The following is a 22,876-nucleotide window of genomic DNA, read 5'->3' as shown; positions in this document are numbered from 1 at the left end:
GACGTACGTAAAACAAAAGTCTCTAATTTAGTGCACGTTCATGAAAGAGAAAAATAAAAGTAATTATTTGTGAAACTGAAAGCTGACATATAAAGCATAGATATGATAAATAGTGTCACAAATGTCCCTAATCCACACTCATGCAAGCTGCCATAGGCAAATTAAACCATAATAACCCTGCAGAATTTTTAATGTTATATAGGCACTGCTGCTAAAATAATAAATCATCATAAAGATGCTTTGCTCTTAGCATGTTCTAGTCTGTTTGACTGTCTACAAACCAGCCCATCAACCATTTTAGCATTATACAATACTATTTAACACATGATTTTATCATGAGGGATTTACAGTGCACTTATTATTTAAACAGTAGGCCTAATGAATTAATCTCAATGTAAATGTCTTCATTAAGTGCATGATGGTGATAGATCATTTGAAACTACAACTTAATGTAGGCTACATATAATGTACAAAAACTTGAATTTTGACTTACATTATACATAACATTAAAATCACAACATAACAAAATTATATTGAGACATTTTATTAGAAAAAATGTGGACATTATAATATTCGTGTACACAAGTATGTAAATTGAGAACAGCTCAGCAATAGCTAATTTTGCCTTATTTTAATAGTAATAGCCAGTGTTGGGAGTAATGCATTAAGTAACTTTTTTCAAGTAACTAGTAAAGTAATACATTACTTTTAAATTTACAACAAAATATCTGAATTTAAATGTGAACATTTAATCTCACTTTATTAACCAATGTCTTTGCTGCTGACTTTTGATTATCCAATTTAACCATATGAATAAGCAAAAACTACTTTTAGATAAACAGCATATTTGTGTTTTATTTAATTTTTATTGCTGAATAGTTTTGTTTTTTAAACAAACAAACAAACAAACAAACAAACAAGCAAGGCCAGCCCAGGTGAGAAAAAGTAACACAAAAGTAATGTGACGCATTACTTTCCATAAAAAGTATCAAAGTAACACAATAAGTCACTTTTTTAGGGAATAACAGAATATTCTAATGCATTACTTTTGCCCAACACTGGTAATACCTCATTCTTCTGACTATTGACATGAGACTCCTTGAATTAAATAATGATATTTCTGTCTTTTATACTCTGTTCCACAGAGAGAGTGATTTGTAGTTTATGAGCCTGAATGCATAAAGAGGGCAATATTCCACATATACAATCCTTCTCTAATCTTCATCTATTCTATACTCAAAGTTATAGTCTTGAGTGGGTGCAGTGTCCAGTTCAAACCACAAGTCAAGCCAAGAGGCATCTGTTGTTGACATTGCTGGTGTGGTGGGTGGAGGTGTAGTCGTGGTTGTGGTTGTTGTGGTTGTGGTGATGCCTTTCATCCTCTCCATTCTCATCTTACGCATGCGCATCAGTCGTAGGCGACGCAGACGGTCACTCTGGGGGGCCGCGGCGGCCCCTGTGCTCTCGACGCTGACGCGGTTGTTCGTGTTTCCGGGGGTGTTGGTAACCAGTCTTGGCCTCTTCCCACTCTGGCTCATGATTTGTCGGATACGAGCCCAGTTGGATTTGGTCAGAGTGAAGCTGCAGGGCGTAGCATTGGCATCATAGCCCACAATGCAAAGACGAGTCTGAGAAGAATAACCATCCGCTCTTGCAGTGACGCGATACTCGCCTGGGTTGAGAAGACGCCAGTAATCGCCAGTGGCAGCTTTGAGAAATAAAAGTCTGGATTAATATAGCATATAATATACTACAAAGATATGTCCCAAGCAGGGATTCCCAAGCTTTTTTGCCAGCCAAAACCCTTTGACCTAAAATATTTACTTAAAGTCCCTCTGAATAAGTTAATATCTGAACAACATGTTCACAATTCTCTGATGTTGATTAATGGTCACATGTATGCATGGAAGCTCATTTCCACAAAAGAAAAAAAAAAACATGATTTTACTAATCATAATTATGACATTATAGCCATAATTATGACATTTACCCCCGGTTTCACAGACAAGGCTTAAGTCTAGTCCGAGACTAAAATGCATGTTTGAGCTGTTTTAACAGAAAGCTACTTGCACTGATATATCTTAAAATATGTCAGTGCCATTTTTTTGTCTCAAGATGCACACCAGTAATGTGTTTTTTTTGAAGGCACGTTTATAAAAGCTACTTAAATGTCCTAATTTAACTAAGGCTTAATCCTGGCTCAGTCTAAGCCCTGTCTTTGAAACAAGGCCAAAAAGACATCGAAATTATGACACACAAAGTTGGCATTCTGACTTAAAAAGTCAGAATTATGACATAAAATTTTTGAAATTATGACAAAAATGAGAAATTCAGACTTAAATATTACATTAAATGTTAAAAAAATGGTCATAAAGTCCGTTATGACATAGAAAGTCATAAATTAAACTTTTTAAGTCATAATTATGACTTCTTATGTCATGATTTCGATTTTTAATCTACTCCTTTTAGACCTATTAGGACAGAATGTCTGTTACCTGTTTTGACGTCATGTTTGATTCCCTCCACTGACACTGTGGCGTTTGCTAGAAGATTCCCACCGACATCTCGCACAACTCCTTTAATGCCTCGATGCACCTGCGGGTCACAGAAATTATATGTTTTTTGAGACTTTGTTGCTGTCCCAATGTGCATTGTCTAGAAATATAAATTCTGCATCCGTCCACCTTCTGGCTTTGAGCTTCAGCCACTATGTCACACAGAGATCTGAACTGTATGTGTTTAGTAACCTGTTCAATGAAAGCCAGCAGAGCCTCTCGGTTGTTTTCCCACTCTGACGCCAATTCACTTTCATGTGGAAACTTATCGCACCCAAGAAAGATGGAAATCTCAAAGCAGTTGGTGTGCAGGTAGCTGAAATCGTTCATGCCTAAAGCAACACAGAAAAGTGTAATTGTAAGAGGAGTGTTTTTCCTTTACAGATAATAAAGGGGAGTAAGTGCCTCTACTGCATCTGTTGTTTTGAACATTCAGAGAATATTCAGAAATAATGTTTACATAACTTAACGGGAACGTTAGCCAAGCATTCTTGGAACACTTCTTTGTTATCTGGGTAAATTAAAGGGATAGTTCACCCAAAAATGGAAATTCTGTCATTAATTCCTTTCCCTCATGTTGTTCCAAACCCATAAGACTTTCGCTCATCTTTGGAACACAAATGAAGTTCTTTTAATGAAATCTAAGAGATTTCTGTCCCTCCATTGACAGCTACACAACTACCACTTTGATGCTTCAAAAAGTTCATAGAGAGATTGTAAAAATAATTCATATGAATTGAGCGGTTTAGTCAAAAATTTCTAAAGAGACAAGATCGCTTCATATGATGAACAGATTGAATTTAGGCTTTTATTCACATTTAAACATTGATCAGCGAACATAAACAGAAGCTCAACCGAACCTGCTTGCCGTGTGAGAACAAAACCTCTTGCTGAAGCTCAAACGTGCTGCGTAACACGAGAATGAACCTCATTGGTTCTCGCAGAAGCTCAAACGTGATGCGTAACACGAGAATGAACCTCATTGGTTCTCGCAGAAGCTCAAACGTGCTGCGTAACACGAGAATGAACCTCATTGGTTCTCGCAGAAGCTCAAACGTGCTGCGTAACACGAGAATGAACCTCGAGAATGAACCTCATTGGTTCTCGCAGAAGTTCAAACGTGCTGCGTAACACGAGAATGAACCTCGAGAATGAACCTCATTGGTTCTCGCAGAAGCTCAAACGTGCTGCGTAACACGAGAATGAACCTCATTGGTTCTCGCAGAAGCTCAAACGTGCTGCGTAACACGAGAATGAACCTCATTGGTTCTCGCAGAAGTTCAAACGTGCTGCGTAACACGAGAATGAACCTCATTGGTTCTCGCACGTCAAGCTAACATGCTTAAGCTTCTGTTTCTCACAACTGATGTGTAAGTTGATGAATGTTTATATGTAAATAAAAATCTAAATTCAATCTGTTCATGTGATCGAGTCTCTTCAGAAAATTTAGACTAAACCACTCGATTCATATGGATTTGTTTCTGAAGATGAACGAAAGTCTTGCGGGTTTGGAACGACATGAGGGAGAGGAATCAATGACAGAATTTTCATTTTTTGGTGACCCTTTAATTCTAGGCTAATGTGTACTCTTAACAAATATTACACTCTTAAAAGATGCAGGGTTGTTTTAACCCAAATTTGGGTCAAATATGGACAAACCCAACCATTGGGTTAAAAATGTTAATTTAATTTAAAATTTAACCCAACGGCTGGGTTTGTCCATATTTGACCCAAATTTATGTTGAAAAAACCCAGCATTTTTTAGAGTGTCGAATTTTTTTTAATCATCACATACTGCCCACAACCGGCTTCCAGCTGGCCCGGTTGATGATGCCCTGTCCGCCCGTGATGTCATCGGTGTGACAGGACCCGCGGTGGTTCTCCGTCAAGGTCAGGTGACTGTGCGCGTACGTCATGGCGAGCCACCGAAACAGGGTTTCGTCCGCCGTCTCGCGAAGAGCGCCCTCGTTCTGTCGCTGAATCCTGGCCCATGTCTCTTCGTTCATGTGGTGGTACTCAAACCCCGACTGCCCCCCCCTGCTGTCCGTGGCCCGGGGTGGACGCTGCATGTCGAAGGGGTACGTGACGATCTTCTCTCCGCCCTGGAGATTAGCGCCCAGAACGAACGGTGTCCTCTCCATCCAACTGATAATCGCTTTTGTTTCAACTGCGACCTAGAGTGCAGGTTTGGTTTGTTTTGTAAATGAAACTCTGGAAGATAAATTACTGACAGAACTATTCTGCCTTCAAGTCATGTCAGAATTATGTTTACGAGATGAACACCATTGTATCTTCGATTCGGTCAGATTTAGTTTTAGTCATTAATGACTGTAAAAGTTTTGTTTGCTCATTGTCCGGTGTATTTTGCTTTTTATTTTGTTGCAAAAATTAGTTTTAGCTTTTTTTTTCCTCTAAAAACTGCTGGGTTGTTTCAACCCAACTTTGGGTCAAATATAGACAAACCCAGCCGTTGGGTTAAATTTTTAAATTACATTTTTAACCCAACCTTTGGGTTTGTCCATATTTGACCCAAAATTGGGTTTGGGTTAAAACAACCCAGCATTTTTTTTACAGTGTGAAAAATATCTGAAACATCCTTGCAACAATATTTAGGCAGGCTACTTGACAAGAAAAATTGTATTGCAGAAAATCAGTGTTGGGTAAGTTACTCTAAAATAATTAATTAACATCTTCAACAGTGTAATCAGATTACTCTCTCTAAAAAGTATCAGTTGTACAATACAAAGACAGACATGAAACTACTCTTGTAATCAATTCAAATAAATAATATAAAATTAGAAAACAATATGAGATGAAAGAAAAAATTATATTTCAATGCATGCTTTTGCATTCACTTGCAAAAATGTAGCATTCTCTTGCAAAACTGTTGCCTTATCTCAATAAACTTTGTGTTTGCTCACAAAAGCACTGAAATATAGTTTTCCCTTTGCAAACAAACGTGAAGTTTCTCTGGGGAACGCAATACTTTTGGGAGCAAAAGTTTTACGACTATGCAAAAGCATTGAAATCTAATTTCCCCTCCCATCTCATTTTTGTAAATATCACCATGCATTATTTAAATAAATAAAAAAAAATAAAAAAATCTTTGTTGTATTTGTCTGGATTTTGAAAACAAAATTATTGAAAAGGTTTGCTATTGTTTTTGCCACTGAATTAAAAAAGGGTAATTGCGACTTTTTATCTCACAATTTTCACTTTTTTCTCCCAATTGTGTTTACACATCACACTTCGGATATTGCGTGATTTAAACTTGCAATTCTAAGAAATAAAGTCAGAATTGCAATATATAAACTCGCAATTGTGAGGAGAAAAAAAAGTCTGAATTGCATGATAAAAAGTCGTAATTATCTTTTAAATGTTTTATTGTGTGGCAGAAACAAGCTTCCATAAATTGCCTAATCCATTTATCCATCTACCCATCTATTTACTGATTGATTTAGATTTTTTAAATCATTTTTCCAAACTTAAGTAGGATCTATCTAGGTTGACTTGAAGGCAGCTTTGTGTCTAGACAGGGCTCTTTCTTCAGTTCCACTCACAGAGCCATTGAGAAAGTTCTCAGGCATGGGAATATGGTGATTGGGAACGATCCGTGGCACCCATCCCCTGTCCTCCGCACCCCACAGGACACTGTTCAGGTCTGGGAAATTCTGGAAAATATCGTATCCCTCTTCTGTCCAGTGGCCCAAAGCCCAGTTTCCCATTTCAGAGCCCTAGACAAACAAGTATCCGCCCAAGAAAACAATGAGTCACACATGACAAACAGAAACGGCATGGGCCGAGAACAGGGATTATTTGTTTAAAGTGTGTCTCACCATCTCGAAGGCCAGCTCATAGGCGTCAGGGTTCAGGGACGGCACTAGATGGATGCGCACTCCTTCCACAAGGCGGCGCACTCGCGGATTGTCGTCGTTGTATTCTTTACACAGGAACTGCATCAAGAGCAGCACAAGTTCCCTTCCCAGGACTTCATTCCCATGAAGCCCTGCTGTGTACCGGAATTCTGGTTCACCTTAGAAAAACATGGTTTGACTTGGTGGGAGCAAATTAGTGATTGACCAATCAATTGGCTATTAAACAATAAAATATCTGTAGGCTATTTATACAAAGCGAGGTGCAAAAGTTTGAGAAAAAAATAACTTTTTCCCATTTAAACCGTAAAATAAACGAGTTTTAGAATTTAAAAAAAGGAAGGTATGAAATATAACCTTTCAGATGCACAATTTCTATTAAAGTCCCCCTGTGGTGAAAATCAAGTTTTTAATGTTGTCTCTGTGGTGTTTTAAATATGCTTTAAGAAAAACCATGTGTAAATTCATAAGTCGACACCATTGCTGAGTATTTTCTCCTTAAAACTGCAGTGAACCAAAGACAGTCTCAAAAACACGCTTTGAAATCGCTGGTGTTTCTGACGTCACAAACTACCTTGTAACCAATCAGATCAACGTGTGATCGTCAACCAGTGGATCTCTGAGCTGAGTGAGTGAGTGGAGGCGGGGCTCATTTGCATATTTATAGAACCTCGTATACTAAATGAGGCAAGGGTGTCGAGTTACATTCAAGCTATTTTAAGCCATGAACAATTTTTTTCAATTTTTTTTTTTAAATATGTCATTTTGGTGATCAAAGATGAGTTTAAGGGATACAATTATTGACTACGGGGGACTTTAAAATTGCAGTTTAACTGGCCGGGTTGACACAGATCTATCACACCCTCTTAGAAACTACCTGTCTCATGTTCTCCAGGGTTATCTGAGATCTCCATGGCGTACATCTTCAGCCCTTGAGAGCTTTTTCCAATGTTGTATATTCTTGTGATGTTGGGACATTCTTCATTTATGACCTTCATCATCTGTTTATACACACATACATGAAAACACTTGCAGGACAGCAGCTTTTCCACAAGACTATAAAAGAGAGTCCAAACTTCACGCTGCACGTGTTGTGACGTGCATCTGAGCCTCAGCTTTGACCTCAGTGACCTTGAGAATACCTGTGTGACTGTAAACGTCTCACCTGTCTCATCTCTTTGTAGTTGTGATGCCTGTAATCGAGATCATCCGTCGGTGGAACGTCATTCTCAGTCAGATAGCTAGCTGGTAAGAGAGACTCAATTGAGCTTATAGACATACATGACAAAAAATGATGAAAAAAAATGTTTTTTGGTTTGAAAAATGTTATTTGAAATCACATTTAGATATGTAATTGTTTATATATGAAAGCCAATTTCTGTCATATAATACAAAAAAACAACAACATAATTTTAGACTTTTTAAGACTTGCGTGACAAAATATGATTAAAAATATATAGTAAATTGAAAAAGATTTTTATTTCAAAGATTTTTTTTCTTAAATAGAAAAATATTATTTAGATATGGAAGCCCATTTCTACCACATAAGAAAAACAAATGTCTTGGTTAATCATAATTATGAGACTCAAAAGCTGTGATTATGAAATTATAAGGAAAAACATCAAAATTATGACATAAAATGACATAAGTATGACATACTAAGTCATGAGATAAAAAGTCATTATTATGAAAAAGTCTAAATTATAATAATAAAGGCATAATAATAAGGTCATACAAATGAGATGACAAAATTGTGAGATTAAAAAGTCCAAATGAATGCATACTAAGTCAATGATGAAATAAAAAGTCACAATTATGAGAAATTAAGTAATAATTATGAGATTCAAAATGTTTTAATTATGACATAAATTGAAATTAGTCTTCGTAGTCACGATTTTTACTTTTTATTTTATGCCATGCTCATTTTGACTTTGTTGCGGTAAAAACTTCAAATAGAGTTAGAGTTCCAATATAATTTTTTTTGTCTTGGATTAATATCATATATCAAGGCCATAACCATGTTTTTTTTTTTTTTCAGGCTTTTCTTTTATATACATCATAAAGAAATAGAACAGTGAAGGAAACTGGTTATGGCCCTGTCATATAAAAATGTATTTCAGAGCAGTTTATCAAAACAAATGGGTGGAGCGTGAAGTCCAGATCCCTATCTCTCTATGTAATTTGGGTGTAATGAGTGGAGCTAGAAGGTCCGACCACACCCTACCCCACCCATAACACTATTCCCTCCAGTGTTAGATCCACAGAGATGGAGATAGACTAGCTCAAGCTCAGCCCATGACGTTGAGAAGGATAGAGCTGGATGTCATTTGGCTCTTCAGTGAGCACCATTGAAACGAATGAGTCAGGCTCAGGTGAGAGCTGCAGTGCTTACTGGGTAATGGGCATCCGAGCACTTCTATCCTCATGCACAGACTGCCGTTCCAGCTCTGCGGGAGAACACGCATGTAACGCGCCACCACCGGATACGAGAACTCCGTCATTACTGGAGTGTCTTTATCCACATTCCCATAAAAGAGCTGTGGGATGAAGAAGAAAAAAAACAGGTTTTGGCCATGCAAGATGCTTGACATTAGGGGTGTAACGGTACATGTATTCGCCCCAAATCGTTTTATTCTTTTTTTATTCTCAAGAATTTTTTTATTATAATAAAATTTATTTAAACACATATGTGACCATGGACCACAAAACCAGTCACATAGGTCACAATTTTGAAATTGAAATATATACATCATATGAAAGCTGAATAAATAAGCTTTCAATTGATGTATGGTTTGTTAGGATATGACAATATTTGGTCGAGATACAACTATTGAACATCTGGAATCTGAGGGTGCAAAAAAATCGAAACATTGAGAAAATCTCCTTTAAAGTTGTCCATTTATGTTCGCGATTGTGCTGCATTCACTCACAAAAATAAATGTTTTATATATTTACGGTAGGAAATTTACAAAATATCTTCATGGAACATGATCTTTATTATATCCTAATGATTTTTGGCATAAAAGTAAGATAATTTTGACCCATACAATGTATTGTTGGCTATTGCAACAAATATAACCGTGCGACTTGTGTGTTTTGTGATCCACATTTGTTAAAAAAACACAGTTTAATTTAAAAAAGAAGCAATTTTTTGTTTAGTTTTCTCCCCCTGCTGTACCGAACCCGTAGTGAACCGTGACTTCAATACCGAGGTAAGTACCGAACCGTCATATTTGAGAACCGTTACACCCCTATTGACTATATCTATAATATAGTTTTATGCCGTTTTAACGTAAAGTGCATGTAACTGACCCACTCGGCGTAACCATCATGAAGCACCGTCCAATCCCGGCTGTCGTTACTGAAGGCCACGAAATACGACGACACAAAGTCATTACTGGAAGAGAGAAGGAAGCAACTCCTTGTCTTTCTGCAACACTTGTTATCAAGTGAAAAAGTCTGAATGTTTTAACCCCTCCTCTCTTACTGTGAGTCTGAGTTCCTGCCCTGCGTAATGACCCCTGTGAACTCCACCTCTCGACGGGCGTCCACCTGAAACCAGTGCTCCTTCTCCTCCGTGTCAGCACACCACGCTCCGCCGTAAACGTCCTCCTCATCAGCCGAATTCTGCAAAACAGAAGCTCACTTTAAAATCTCGATTTTTTTATGCATTAATATTCCCTCATGATCTTGAACGTGCATTACGCACAACAGCTTAATGTGTCAATGCATGACATCCATCTTAACTGCTCTCACAAGTACTAAAATCAAAGTCCCTTTAAGGAAAGTCATTTCACTCGTTGTCCATCTTTGAAACGCCTCTCGGGCGGCTATTTCAGTCATGCAAGTACAGCTCTTTGAATGGGGAAACATCACTTTCTCCAAAGCGGTTCACCAAGCTTCAATTTCCTATTTGAAATCAATTAAATCTGACAACTGTCTCATATATTTTGTTTCTAAATGCTCAAATCGTGACAAAAAAAACGATTGGTTCATATATTTAGAAGGCGGGACTTTTCCCGCCATATTTCACAGTAATGTGAGTGCACCGACTTTCTATATATAAAGTCTTTGCTATAGTTTGTGAAATAATCTGTTTTCTGCTTAAATTTAAGATTGAATTATCTTGCTTAAGTCTTTGTGGTTCACCTAGCTAGTTTCCACTAGTTTGATGTTTTGGGGCACTTGATGTTTTAGGCTGACCAACTTAACCAGCTTTAAAAAGACCAGCAAACCACTTAGACTGGTTTAAGCCATGCCTTTTTTTACAGCTCGTTATTTATTTGTTACAATTTGTTATTTGTGTTTTATCAAACAGCTTAAATTTCTATTTAATCTTCTCATCTTCTTCTTTTTGCAAATTTTACTTCAGATATTTGTGCACAGAATTGGCTAGTTTTGGCATGAATAATATTTTCTTACTCAGCGTTCTTGTTTTCCAGTACCAATATCTCAACATTCTTCAAGATACATTTACGTGAGATGAGAACAAATATTACATGAGATATTAAGTCTTGTTTTCTGAAAATATCTAAATTAAGAAAGTTTTTGCTTAAAAACAAAAATCTGCCAGTGGATTTGAATCAATATTATTTTTCTGACCCCATAGGCAGATTTTTTTTCTCTTGTTTTAAAACTTTTAACTTTTTTTTTCTTCAGAAAACAAGCCTTTTCCATCTCAAGCAAATGTATCTTGATTTAAGAATGTTTAGATATTTGTACTAAGTAAGTTTGCAGTGATTAAGCACTGGAATATTTTCAAGTATTTTGAAATATATGATCCTATCAATTATCCTCCTCACAATATTTTAATTCTTATGAAACTGTAATATGGTTTGTACCTGCATGTTCAGACGTCCTCTCAGAGCTGAAAATCCATGATGAGACATAGACGACGCCAGTATCTGATCGTCCTCCACTCGATGGGACTCCATGCCTAGAGGAGGACACTCTGAAGGACCAGAAACACTGTATCATTCTTTCTTAAAGGCTCTTAAATCCTATGATAAGAGCACTGACAGCTTTCTCTGAGCAGATGTATTTCAGACACTGAATATCTCTCATTTTTTACAGAGGAAAACCATTTGTGCTGAACAAAGGCTGAAGCTGAAGCCAACAGCGGTTCTGGTCCAAAAAGCCAGAAATTCCAGCTGGAAACCAAAATCACTGTGGGGGAAGAACATGTCAGCTCTGGCATTTACTGCTTTCAGCTCAGAGTTTGCTCACAGAAAACCACTTCTGCATTTACAAATACCCACTTTCATAAGAGACTGTGTTTTTGCTCTGATTATAATGTGATTTGTGGCTGTTTTCCATAAATACTCACTCTTTGGCTCGGCATGAGGAGCTTTCTGCTTTCTCTTCTCCTCCTCCTCCTCTTCCCACATCTTCCGTAGTTTTTCCGCTGTGTAAGGGAATGGAGAGACTGAGCGTCATACTGAGAGACTTCAGAAACAGGTACATCTTTGTTGTTTTACCTATTGAATAAATGCCAGCACAACTCAGAGAGAGAAATGTGCTAAAAACTTGCACTTGTTAATTTCATAATAAATAAACTCAATGAAACTAAATGTTTCATTATTTACAGTTTTACATTTGACATTATCAAAACAATTAAGCATGCATTAAGCATGTATTGCTGAAATTATTGCTTTTTTGTCATATAATAAAAACATTTAAAAGACACAGAAATACAAACAGAACAGCTAGTGAATAAATAACAATGGTATTTTTCACTACATCTCTGCCGGTCAACATATGCATGCAATAAAAGCCCATTCTCTTTAATTTGAACAAACATTAAACTGATTTACAGACCCTTCTCCTCTTTGGCCTTTCTCGCTCTTTCTAGCTCTTCTTCCAGCTTCTTTGCTGCCACTGATTATTCAGAGAGAGCAAATTAGGATAAAAAAATATTCTATGCATTCAAAACATTATGACAGATTCAAGCTCTTTGAGAAAGATTGAAATGGTGCAAACGTACAGTCAGAATAATCATATTCCTCATACCAAGGGGCGATTGTTCGAGGGGTGGTAGTGGTTTCCTCTAGATGAAAAAGGATTATTTGACAAATGTAAGTAATAGAGAACATAACATGGTATTTATTTGCATTCATTTATGCATTGCATTCCTTGCTCATTTGCTGTTTGCATTTTCAGTGCATAAATGAAATTGCATATGTGATGTTTGCTTTTGCAACACTTGATCCTATAGAGATCCTACGGTGTTGTTGGTGAGTGTTGCTGTTGCTATTTAGGTGTTCAGAGTGGTTTTTAGCATGTTGCTATGGTTTCTTTTTTGTTACAAGTACCAACTTTTCCAGACTTTTCAAGTTTTGTTACCTGGGATTGGTAAGTATATACTTGGGTCATCAGTCCTGGGTGGCTCCTTGACTTTAGGGATGAGGTCGGGCTCTTGAACGTCATCTATCAAGTGATAAAATAGCTTATTAGTAGTAGTATTTTGAGAATTTGATGCTAATGTACATTGCTTCAAACATACGTCGGGCGTCCCAGTAATCCGTGTCATGCTCTTTGATTGAGGGTGGTGTCATGGTGTCTTTCTTGCCGTGTTCGTCTACTGTAAGAAAAAACGAGAGATAACCAAAGAGAAATATTGTGACTACCCAGCAAACAGGGAATGTTTCCAGAACTTTGGCTAACGTCAGTGTTATGAACAAACATTCTTCCAGTAACATTAATAGAATGTTCATTCAAAGTTGTTTCAGAATGTTCAGAAAACATTTAAAAGTGTCACATAATAAGTTTGCAAAGTGATAAAATTGAATTTTTCCTTGACATTAGTCATAGTAACATCCATATGTCAAAATTAGACTTTTCATCTCGTCAATATGACTTAGTATGTCATGAGTTTTTATATCATAATTATGATTTACCAAAGCATGATTTTTTTTCTGTATGTGGTGGGAATGGGCTTCTATAAATATGTAATTAAAGGGAATGAAAGGTGAAGTGTGTCATTTCGGCACCAGCGTGATGCTGAGGATTTCTAGGTGGTTTCTTCTCCAAGTCATGATGCTTTGGTCTCAGATCTGTTCTTCAATATAAGTCTGTGGGATTTTTGTTTTTTTACCACATTGTTTACACTCCTCGGGAAGTCAATGTACCAATGACTTATAATTAGGCCCACTCAGAATCTGCGTTTGCAGAAAGCTCCACAAAACTGAGATCTGAAGGCTACAACGAGCTCAAAAGTCTTACTTGGGATTGGATAAAGTTCTGACACACTTCACCTTTGACATGTTTTGCAATGTGGCTAATTCTCTATGTGTTGTATATGTTGCCATACCATGATCTGGGCCAATGGGTTTCTTCATCTCTGTCTTTGGTGGTACTGTTGGAAATACTAAGCATAGAAACTGTATTTAAAGACCACATTAGGATTCACTTTAAAATAATAATGTGCCAGAAGATTGTATAAACATACACGTGTCCCATCCCAGCTCCAAGAGCAGTTTCTCCTCCTCTTCCTCCATGGTTGACTTTCTGGTTGGTTTAGTTTCTCTGGTTGTTGGCGTTGTGGTGGGCTTCAATGCTTTAGGCTTTTTGGTGGGTTTTGGAGGCTTTGGCTTCTTGGTGGGCTTTGGGGGTTTGGGTTTCTTTGTTGGTTTTGGAGGTTTGGGTTTTTTGGTGGGCTTCGGTTTCTTGGCTTTGGCTTCCTTCTCTGCCGCCTTCTTTGCCTTGGCTAGACAATAAATGAGAGAATGATATAAATACGCAAAGGACATCAACATTAATCTAATGATGTACGGCAGAGGATGAAAGCTGCAAGGAAAAGTTTCAGCTTCATCTTTTTTTGATGCAAAAGAACACTTCCATATTTGTCTTGTGCATTTATGTTAAAGATATGATGCGTTTCCATAAACCCAGAGCAAAATGTTGCTCAGATGTTTGTCCTAAAGTTAGAAAGAAACATACAATTGGTCCATTTTGTGCTTTTCTTTTGTACAGGCGCCTGTTTTATTCACACATAAAGATGTCACACTGACATGTTGCCTATTTAGACGACGGCTTTGAGTCAAACTCGTAGTTGTTCAAATTTAACAAATCAAAGAGAAGCTTTTATAAAGTTTTACGGCTGTCATAAACTACTGAAACCACTCTGATGGTGGAAGCAACATTTGAAATACTATCCGATTAAATCCAGACCATGGAAACACAAATAAATCACTGCTTGGACTGGAAGTCATCCCTCCTATCAGATATGAATTATTACACAAGCTTATGTTTAAAGATTTAACATCTGCACAGAGTTACCAAAGAGGTCTCTTTAATATCTGTAATGTTGTTTCTCCTTGAAAGCAATTAGATTAAATAAACAGTGGAAATGGAGACTTTTGCTTTAGAAAAGAACGGCGTATAAATTGCTAGTGAACAATAATTACAAAGGAACAACAAGTAACACATTGAATTAAACATTACATTTTGAAGTAGAAAGTCTAGTGTTTTCTTGTAAAACATACTCCAATAATCTTTGTTTTTACAACTTTAAAAAAATCAGTTTCTACAGATTTCTCCTCTAAAGAGTTGAACTCAAACATTTGACTTTTATTTATTTAACAGCTTTTTACTCTTTACTGGATGACAACTATTGTCTCATTTTGGTCTGTTTTTGTCCCCAGAAATTTTAGGAGAAACATCTGAGACAAAGTTAATCCTACAAGATGATTGAGATCTTCCGAGCCACAAAAGACCGATAAAATTTTCCCTGCGGATGCTGTGCAACTTCCTCCTGTTGATAGTTTTCAGTCCGCGCCGACTGTCACACACACAGCCGCCTCAGATCCGATAACTCTGAGTGCTTCAATTCAAACCAAATGTCGTCTCTGTCTCTCTTCCCGTCTGTGTTTCCCAAACCTCACAGGACTCGACGTGAGCAGAACGGAGAAGCAGAGAGAAGCCCACACAATGTTTGTTTTCGTATTCAAAACCTGTGTTTTCAGAAACCATCTGTGATTCTCATTCAACCCTTTTTCAAGCCCAACACTGTAATTTCATTCCCACATGCCTCCTTCATGTTTTTCTCCCCCCAAATGAAAGACAAAAGGAAGAAAAAACGACAGCAGAAAGTGTGTCAGTGGACTGACCAGTCATGCTTTCACTAAAAATGTTGCATAACCTCAAAGGAGCCAGTAAAGCTTTTGGCTGAGCCAGATATCTGTCATTATGACAAACCACAGCCTTCCTATCCTACATGAAATGGTCTGCAAACACCAAAAACATCATTACATACAGTCGAAATGTCTTATTCAATGTTGAGCAAGCAACTTACCAGCTAATAACTCTTCAGATGTCTTTTTTTTCCCCTTTGGTTTTTCTTTTTCAGCCACTTCTTCTGCTCCAGGCTCGTCCATCTGAGTGTCTTCTGAAAATCCATCATGTAGATCTTCTCTTTTTGAAATAATGCCGCTGTTTTGCCTCATTTGGACGCTTCTGGTTCTCTGTTTGGACTTGGCAGCATTAACCAACTCTTCATTGATAACAAATGTCAAAATCCAGCAGAGGGCAAATAAGGTTGCGTACAGAGAAACCCTCGGTGCCTGCATGGTCATCTGGGACCTTCTACACCAATACTGCAGTTTAGAGATCGTCTCTTTTTGAATGGTAAGTGTGCGACAGCTGGAAAAGCAAAAACTGGCTAGCTTGGACTCGTCAGGCTGTCTTTGAAAAGTAGATGTTTGGATATTCTTGGATTATCTGCCGGAGATGGTTTCAATGAAGCTGGTGTGGAAGTCAGATGTAACGGGATTGTGGCTGTTTTTCCTTCTTTCAGTGGAATGGAATTCCTCTGACATCCCCCTCTGAGTGAGTGAGGAGCAGGACAAACCCACCGAGAGAAAGAGGAGGAGACTGAGAGAGAGAGAGAGAGAGAGAGAGAGAGAGGGAGAGAGAGAGAGAGAGAGAGAGAGAGAGGGAGATAGAGAGAGAGAGAGAGAATGTACACTTGTGTTCAAAGGTTTGGGGAAAAGTAAGACCGTCTTTGCTGCTTAATATTTTGTGGAAACCTTAATACACTACCATTCAAAAGTTTGAGGTGAAGTAAGATTAAACCCTTATATTGTGTTTTTGGGTCATTTTAACCCGGATATGTTATTGCATTGGACTAAAACTTACTGATTTCTCTTACACAGGGTTTAACTATACCTTCCAAAAACGTTTTGGATCATTTTTGTACTTTTTTGGGGATTTTTTCCCCACACCTTGTTACACTTGTGGTGTTTCTGAAATAACCGGCCTATAAAAAATAGCGTATAAATCCCTTGTTATGCTATATTATCACCAAATATTGGATTCAATCTTTTTCTCAACTTGTTTTCTTTCAGTTAGGACAGGTTTTGTATTTATTTTTGAAACTGAGAGATGGTTTGATCTGAGCTTATGCACCTCAGTTTTTAAGTGAAAAAAAAAAAGCAGTATTAATGATACAAATGAAACACCAATGATAACTGATCAAAAATTAGGAAGCAAATCAGAAGCAAATATTAGAATGATTTCTGAAGGATCATGTGACACTGAAGACTGGAGTAATGATGCTGAAAATTCAGCTTTGATCACAGGAATAAATTATATTTTATAATATATTCAAATAGAAAACGGTTCTTTTAGACTGTAATAATATTTCACAATATTACTGTTTTTACTGTATTTTTTATTAAATAAATGCAGCCTTGGTGAGCAGAAGAGACTTCTTGAATTGAATTAAGTTCATACTTTAATAAATCAAACCTGGTTTGATTCAGCAGAAGGTACAAAGGCAGATCTCATTAAAAAAAAAAAAAAAAAAAAAAAAAAAATATATATATATATATATATATATATATTGCTTTCATTACAAACTATTTTTTCATTGAGCAAATGAGATGAAACCGGAGCACTAAAGCCGCTCAGTACCAAATAAGGTCCAAAAGTCTTTGAAGAGAGTGTAGTTTGCAGAAATGCCACAGATCCGCCTTCATGATTTTGGAAAAACACACTCAATCAGTGGTTGTTTCTTTATATTTCTTCTCTTAGCCTTCAATGGTTGTCAAACATGTTTGCTCTCAACTTTGCCTTGTAGAGCTTATTTTATTGAAACCAACACATTTATGACTCCATTCCTGGTTAGACTTGCATGAAGCAAACTGAATCAGAATGTGGGAAATTAAAGAATCTTCTACACGGTTCTCTCGCAAACCATGAAAAAGCAACTATTTATTGATGGTGCCAACGGACATCTGACGTTAATCAGATCCATGTGCTGAATTACAGACAGATGTGTTTCTGCTGGAGTCATTTAAAACGTTTGCTCATATTCATCATCTTCTTCCATCATGAGCCAGGAGACTGTAGCCATGACTCAGTTCTGCTCTTATCATCTGATTTCCTTTCTTTCTGCCCTCCATCTGTAAATGAATCTGCTGCTGGTTTTAATTCACTCGTTTGAGACTTTCTGTTTCCATAACACTTGGCGTGCACATATATATTAACTTATTTCATCAAGTCTAAATCAAGCCTGATTTTAAATCAACATCATATTTTGGGAAATATTAGTGAAACAGTGAAATTCAGCTATTTAAGACCATGCATGTTTCATAAGCATTTCATTTATAACAAAATATATTGTGTTTCCATATAACTTTCTGAAATGGCAAAACAAGATAGTCGAAAAGTGCAAAAATATAAACTTTATTGTACTTTTTCAATTACTTGCATTTAAAATGAGGTATAAATATAATTGTCAAAGGCATTATAAATATTATGTCAAGGATTTAAAAAAAATTAAATATCACATTAAATATAGCTGTTGTTCATTCACTTTCTTCGTTCTTTTGAGCACCTTTGAACAAAGAACTTTCTTGAGATTCAATATGGACAGATTTCAAAAGTTAATGGTTCTTTAGATCAGCATACTGGTTTCTGTTCTTTAACACTCTAAAGAACTACACACTATAAATGTTCTCTGATGGCATCATGCTATAAAAGTCGATCAGAACATCATGAGGGTCTGGTGATGGTAAGATGGGTTCAGGTAAGGTGTTTGTGGTGCTGGGTAATAATGCACAGGATTTGCGTGATGTCCAGGTAGCGCGTACAGAAAAGAGTTCTGCGCAAAGGCAGGAGGTGCACAATGGTTCTGCTCCTCTCCTTCTTGACCTTCTTGTTCCTTCTTCCATTTGGTGCGCCGGTTCTGAAACCAGATCTTGACCTGTGTTTCAGACAGACGGAGGGCTGTGGCGATGCAGTGGCGCTCAAACACGGACAGATAGTGGCTGTTCTGGAAGCTTCGCTCCAGGATGCGCAGCTGATCCAGTGTGAACGCGGTGCGGATCCGCTTTGACTTTCCCTTTGTGCCAGAAATGCTGGGGATGTCCTGAGGTGAAGTTGTCTTGACAGTGTCTTTATTTACTGAAATGTGAGAAATTTCCATTACAACATTATAATCAGTGTGTGAATTATTTAATTTAAATTGTATTGTGGCACCCCAGCTATAACAAATATGCTCTATGAACTTTTTGCTAATATTCCCATTAAGTTATGAAGTCGTTAATGAGTTCAAAACGTCCAGTTGTTTTAAACGGTTTAAAAACCTTTTTGGCCATTCGAATTCGAATGTTAATGGAACATTCTATTTTGTCATTTTGCAAACATTACAGGAATGTTACTTTTGAATGTTCTCTGAACGTTCTAAAAAATAAAACATAAACCTTGGATGAGGTCCAACTAAAATGTTTCAGAAAAAACAAACACCATACACTGCCCTCTCCTGGAGAATATCCGGAAGGATTTTTCATTTGGAAATGTACAAAATTGGTCGTTACGTAATCACTATTTTCTACAACTACATAAAAATGAATGCAATACATTTTTAAACATACTACTTAACTTTTTAAAACGTATTTATTTTCTCATATCAGTCATATGAAGGGATGAAACTCACTTGAGCTTTCCTGCGTCCTGACGTCTCTCTGCGTGTCCTGATGCTTCCCGTTGAATTTGGAGGAATCCAGAATGTCTGCGATGGAAAAGGAGGTTTTTCCCTGCAGTGCAGAATTGCCAGTTCCTTCACGCATCCTGACAGTCAGTTCCAACAGCAGCAAGTAAATGTGTGCGTGTAACTACAGTACTGTGATATCTGCCTATCTCTCCGCTTATATACACCTCAAACAGACACGTGTAAAATTAACATGTTAAAGGACCTCAGTGTGTTTAAACCAAACCTTTAAACTCCTCCTTTACACACTTTAACATGTGAATGTGTCTCAGTGGGTGACACGTTTCCTTTGCAATTTATTGCCCTGCATCTGGTTAAAATGTGCCCTTTTCTGAAGAGCCGTGTAGTTGTTTGTATCAGTGCTTGTCGTTATTTGCAATTGTGTGATTTTACGGTGGTCGAGCACGTGAGAAGCTGTTGTGATGCTAATTAATCGACTAAAGTCTTCCAGGAGAAAAGTTCTAAAGTGAGCATGTTTAAATTAAACTAAAATAATAAAATAAGAATAAATTAAATAGGAAAAAAAGGTCAAATTAAATTAGTGCTGTCGAATCGATTAATTTTTTTTACTGTCTATGGATTAATCGCATCTAACATAAAAGTTTGTGAATGTGTGTGTGTGTGTGTGTGTGTATACACGTATATATTTACAAACTTTTATGTGAGGTGTGATTAATGGCGATTAATCGATTTGACAGCACTTCTATATATATAAAGTGTATTATATATTTTTTATTAAAAATTCACAACTTTAATTTTAAGACATGTCTATATATTTCATTGAATATTTATATTTAACATTTATTTAAAAATAGAAAGTAAAATATGTTTTTCTCTAAATGAAAAATAAAATAAAAGGTAATTTTGATATTTTCTACAGAAAAAAAACAATTACTGTAGCTGCTCTGTACAAAACTAAGCAACAATTAAACATCTCAGTACATTGCATAATTGAATGCAAAATGCACGTAGGGACGTGCTCATTAAAAAACAATCACTTTAGAAATGCTTTATTGTGTTTTGAAAAGTTTGTTTTAATTGGCATATTAATATCTAAAAAGCTCTTATGCATGCAGGCAACAAAGATTGCAGAAGCAATTTTATGTTGCAACATCTAATGCAGTACAAAGTGTGCTCCTCTCCACCTTGATGAGTTGTGTGCACAGTGGGAACATCCAGACAAAGGCTTTATAATGTTGTAAATAATCCCCAAAGCCTCCAGAGGTGGCCCTCCACGGCAGCTGCCAGGCGCCAACGCCAACTATGCTTCTGGTATTCACTGAGCGAGGCTTAGCCGGCCCACCAGGACAATTAGCAGATGTCACCAGTGTCTCTGACCCTGCCTGACCTGCGTCTTTGTCCGGGCCGCTGAGGATGAGGAGGTGCACCAGCAAGGGTCCTGCAGAAGGAGTGTGCCTGGAGCTTCGCTGCTTTACAGCTCAATTACACACGAGAAGTTCTCTAGTGGAGCTGTTGAAAACAGATTAACCTTATTATACACTTCTTTCTTAGAGTCTTTTGAAGTTGAACACGTATAAATTATTGACCACTGTGTGGGTCATCTAATATGGACTTTAATTGCCAATGTGATGCGATTTCTAGAACTGTATATCTAGAGTTTTTAAAAAGGCCAAATATGTGCCATAACTCCCATAAGATTTTGTTTAATTGGATACATCTGAACATCTGATACATTTTTTTTCCAATAATTTTGTCCATGATATCATATATTTGCAATTGTGTGATTTTTACGGTGGTCGAGCGCGTAAATAGTTGTTGTGATACTAATTAAATCGACTAACATCTTCCAGAATAAAAGTTCTGAGGTCTCCGGAATAGCATGTTTAAGTTAAACTAAAATATTTAAATACATTTATATATATATAAAAAAGTATTTATTATTATTGAATTTAGAATTAAACTGAATATTTAAAGTAAAATATTAATATTGTGAAATTTTATTACAATTTAAAATAATTTCTATGTGAATATATTGTAAAATGTAATTTATTCCTGTGATCAAAGCTGAATTTTTCAGCATCATTAGCCTTCAGTGTCACATGATCCTTCAGAAATCATTCTAATATAATTTGCTGCTCAATATATATTTCTGAAGCATTTCTGCTTCATATTTTTGTTCATATTTTCAAATCGATTAATCGCAAAAGATTGTGTTTGTATAATGTATGTGTGTGTGTATATATATAGGCCTATATATATATATATACATACACACACACACACACACACACACACACATATATATATATATATATATATACACACACATACACAAACACACATATATATATATATATATATATACACATAAACAAACACGCGCACACACACACACACACATATATATATATATGTGTGTGTGTGTGTATTCATTTGTGTATTTATGTTAGTTTCTAATTTAACAAAAATTTACAAAACATTTAAATAATTTTAAGACACATGCTTATTTGTTTCATTAAATATTTACATTTTACATTCATTTAACAATTAAAAACTAAGATATATTTTTGAAAATAAAAATACAAATACAAATAATTCTCCAGGTTGTTCTGCAATTAAACGAACCTGTTAAAGATTTCTGTATTACAGACTTGGCACAACGTCATGTGTATGTTAGGAATTATTCATTCCATCTAAAAAATTTGCTAATCTATTTATTTATTTTTTATAATTTTGTCCATGATAGCATGCGATATGATTGTATTTTTGAGTTTGATTTTTCCAAAGTGTTGATTCAGAATGAACCCATAAGGGGTCATTCTGTCTGTACGTCACAGATGGCCAACAATACATCAGCGAGATGGACAGAGAAAACAGCATGTATAGGAACAATCCTCTTTTACATGCCATCATTCAACAAGGCAATTCTCTCTCCGCGGGCGTCTGGCCTCTCTGCGTAACAACAGTCCATCACATAACTGTCCTGCAGTTTCAGAGGAACAAAAGGATGTTTTAGTAGTAATAGATGTTTAAACCGTGTTTTACAGGTTTACGATGGATCTGATGTCCTCTGTGTGTTGAAAGAAAGAGACACTTTGATTTGTGGAAATAGTTTGTTTGCATCACGTTCAAGCATCTGTCCATACAGGAAGAAACTAGATGACATTTTTGCTGTTAAACACTTGTTTTAAAATAAATAGGGTTGTTAATCTAAACTACAAAACTTATCTTGATAAAATAATAAAAAAAAATCTTTACAATAAAATAAATAATTAAATAAACTATGAGTAAAGTTTGATGACAAACTTCGATGTTGGCGTGACAAAGCCAGGTCTGAAAGTTTAAAATAACTTTGAACAGCTTCAAGTTTGAAGGTTTTACTTCAAAAAATGTGAAAAAAGAAAAAAAGAAAAATGTTACTAGCATGATTTAACACACTGCTAACATGTTTTAGCATGTTGCTACCATGATTAGCATGTTGTTAGCACATTGCTATT

The 22,876-nt window shown here is 36.4% G+C and overlaps 2 protein-coding genes across 3 annotated transcripts; both read right to left on the bottom strand.

Moving 5' to 3' along the window:
• Positions 1-529: 529 nt before the first annotated feature.
• aebp1a (AE binding protein 1a) lies at positions 530-16,254 on the bottom strand. 2 transcript variants are annotated; one of them, XM_084105058.1, is made up of 20 exons: positions 15,720-16,254; positions 13,875-14,132; positions 13,737-13,793; positions 12,930-13,007; positions 12,770-12,853; positions 12,411-12,473; positions 12,245-12,304; positions 11,754-11,831; positions 11,269-11,378; positions 9,915-10,054; positions 9,740-9,824; positions 8,820-8,964; positions 7,593-7,672; positions 7,305-7,428; positions 6,392-6,588; positions 6,116-6,289; positions 4,351-4,729; positions 2,748-2,887; positions 2,496-2,595; positions 530-1,708 (listed from the first exon to the last, which is right to left on the bottom strand). In XM_084105058.1, the coding sequence occupies exons 1-20, from the start codon at positions 15,997-15,999 to the stop codon at positions 1,215-1,217; spliced, it is 3,126 nt and encodes a 1,041-aa protein (XP_083961184.1). In that variant the 5' UTR covers positions 16,000-16,254; the 3' UTR covers positions 530-1,214. The 2 variants fall into 2 exon arrangements, with proteins under 2 accessions (XP_083961184.1, XP_083961185.1); XM_084105059.1 differs by having other exon boundaries at positions 12,930-13,004.
• A 1,843-nt stretch (positions 16,255-18,097) lies between these two features.
• On the bottom strand, positions 18,098-19,631 carry pnx (posterior neuron-specific homeobox). The gene is made up of 2 exons (XM_084105064.1): positions 19,365-19,631; positions 18,098-18,832 (listed from the first exon to the last, which is right to left on the bottom strand). Exons 1-2 carry the CDS (start codon positions 19,495-19,497, stop codon positions 18,414-18,416), a joined length of 552 nt encoding a protein of 183 aa, XP_083961190.1. The 5' UTR covers positions 19,498-19,631; the 3' UTR covers positions 18,098-18,413.
• Between the last annotated feature and the right edge of the window lie 3,245 nt (positions 19,632-22,876).

Source organism: Abramis brama (assembly GCF_963993115.1).
Source record: "Abramis brama genome assembly, chromosome: 25".
Lineage (NCBI taxonomy): Eukaryota > Metazoa > Chordata > Actinopteri > Cypriniformes > Leuciscidae > Abramis > Abramis brama.
The sequence above is the reverse complement of the archived record's forward strand: the minus strand, read 5'-3'. Positions and strand labels throughout refer to the sequence as shown.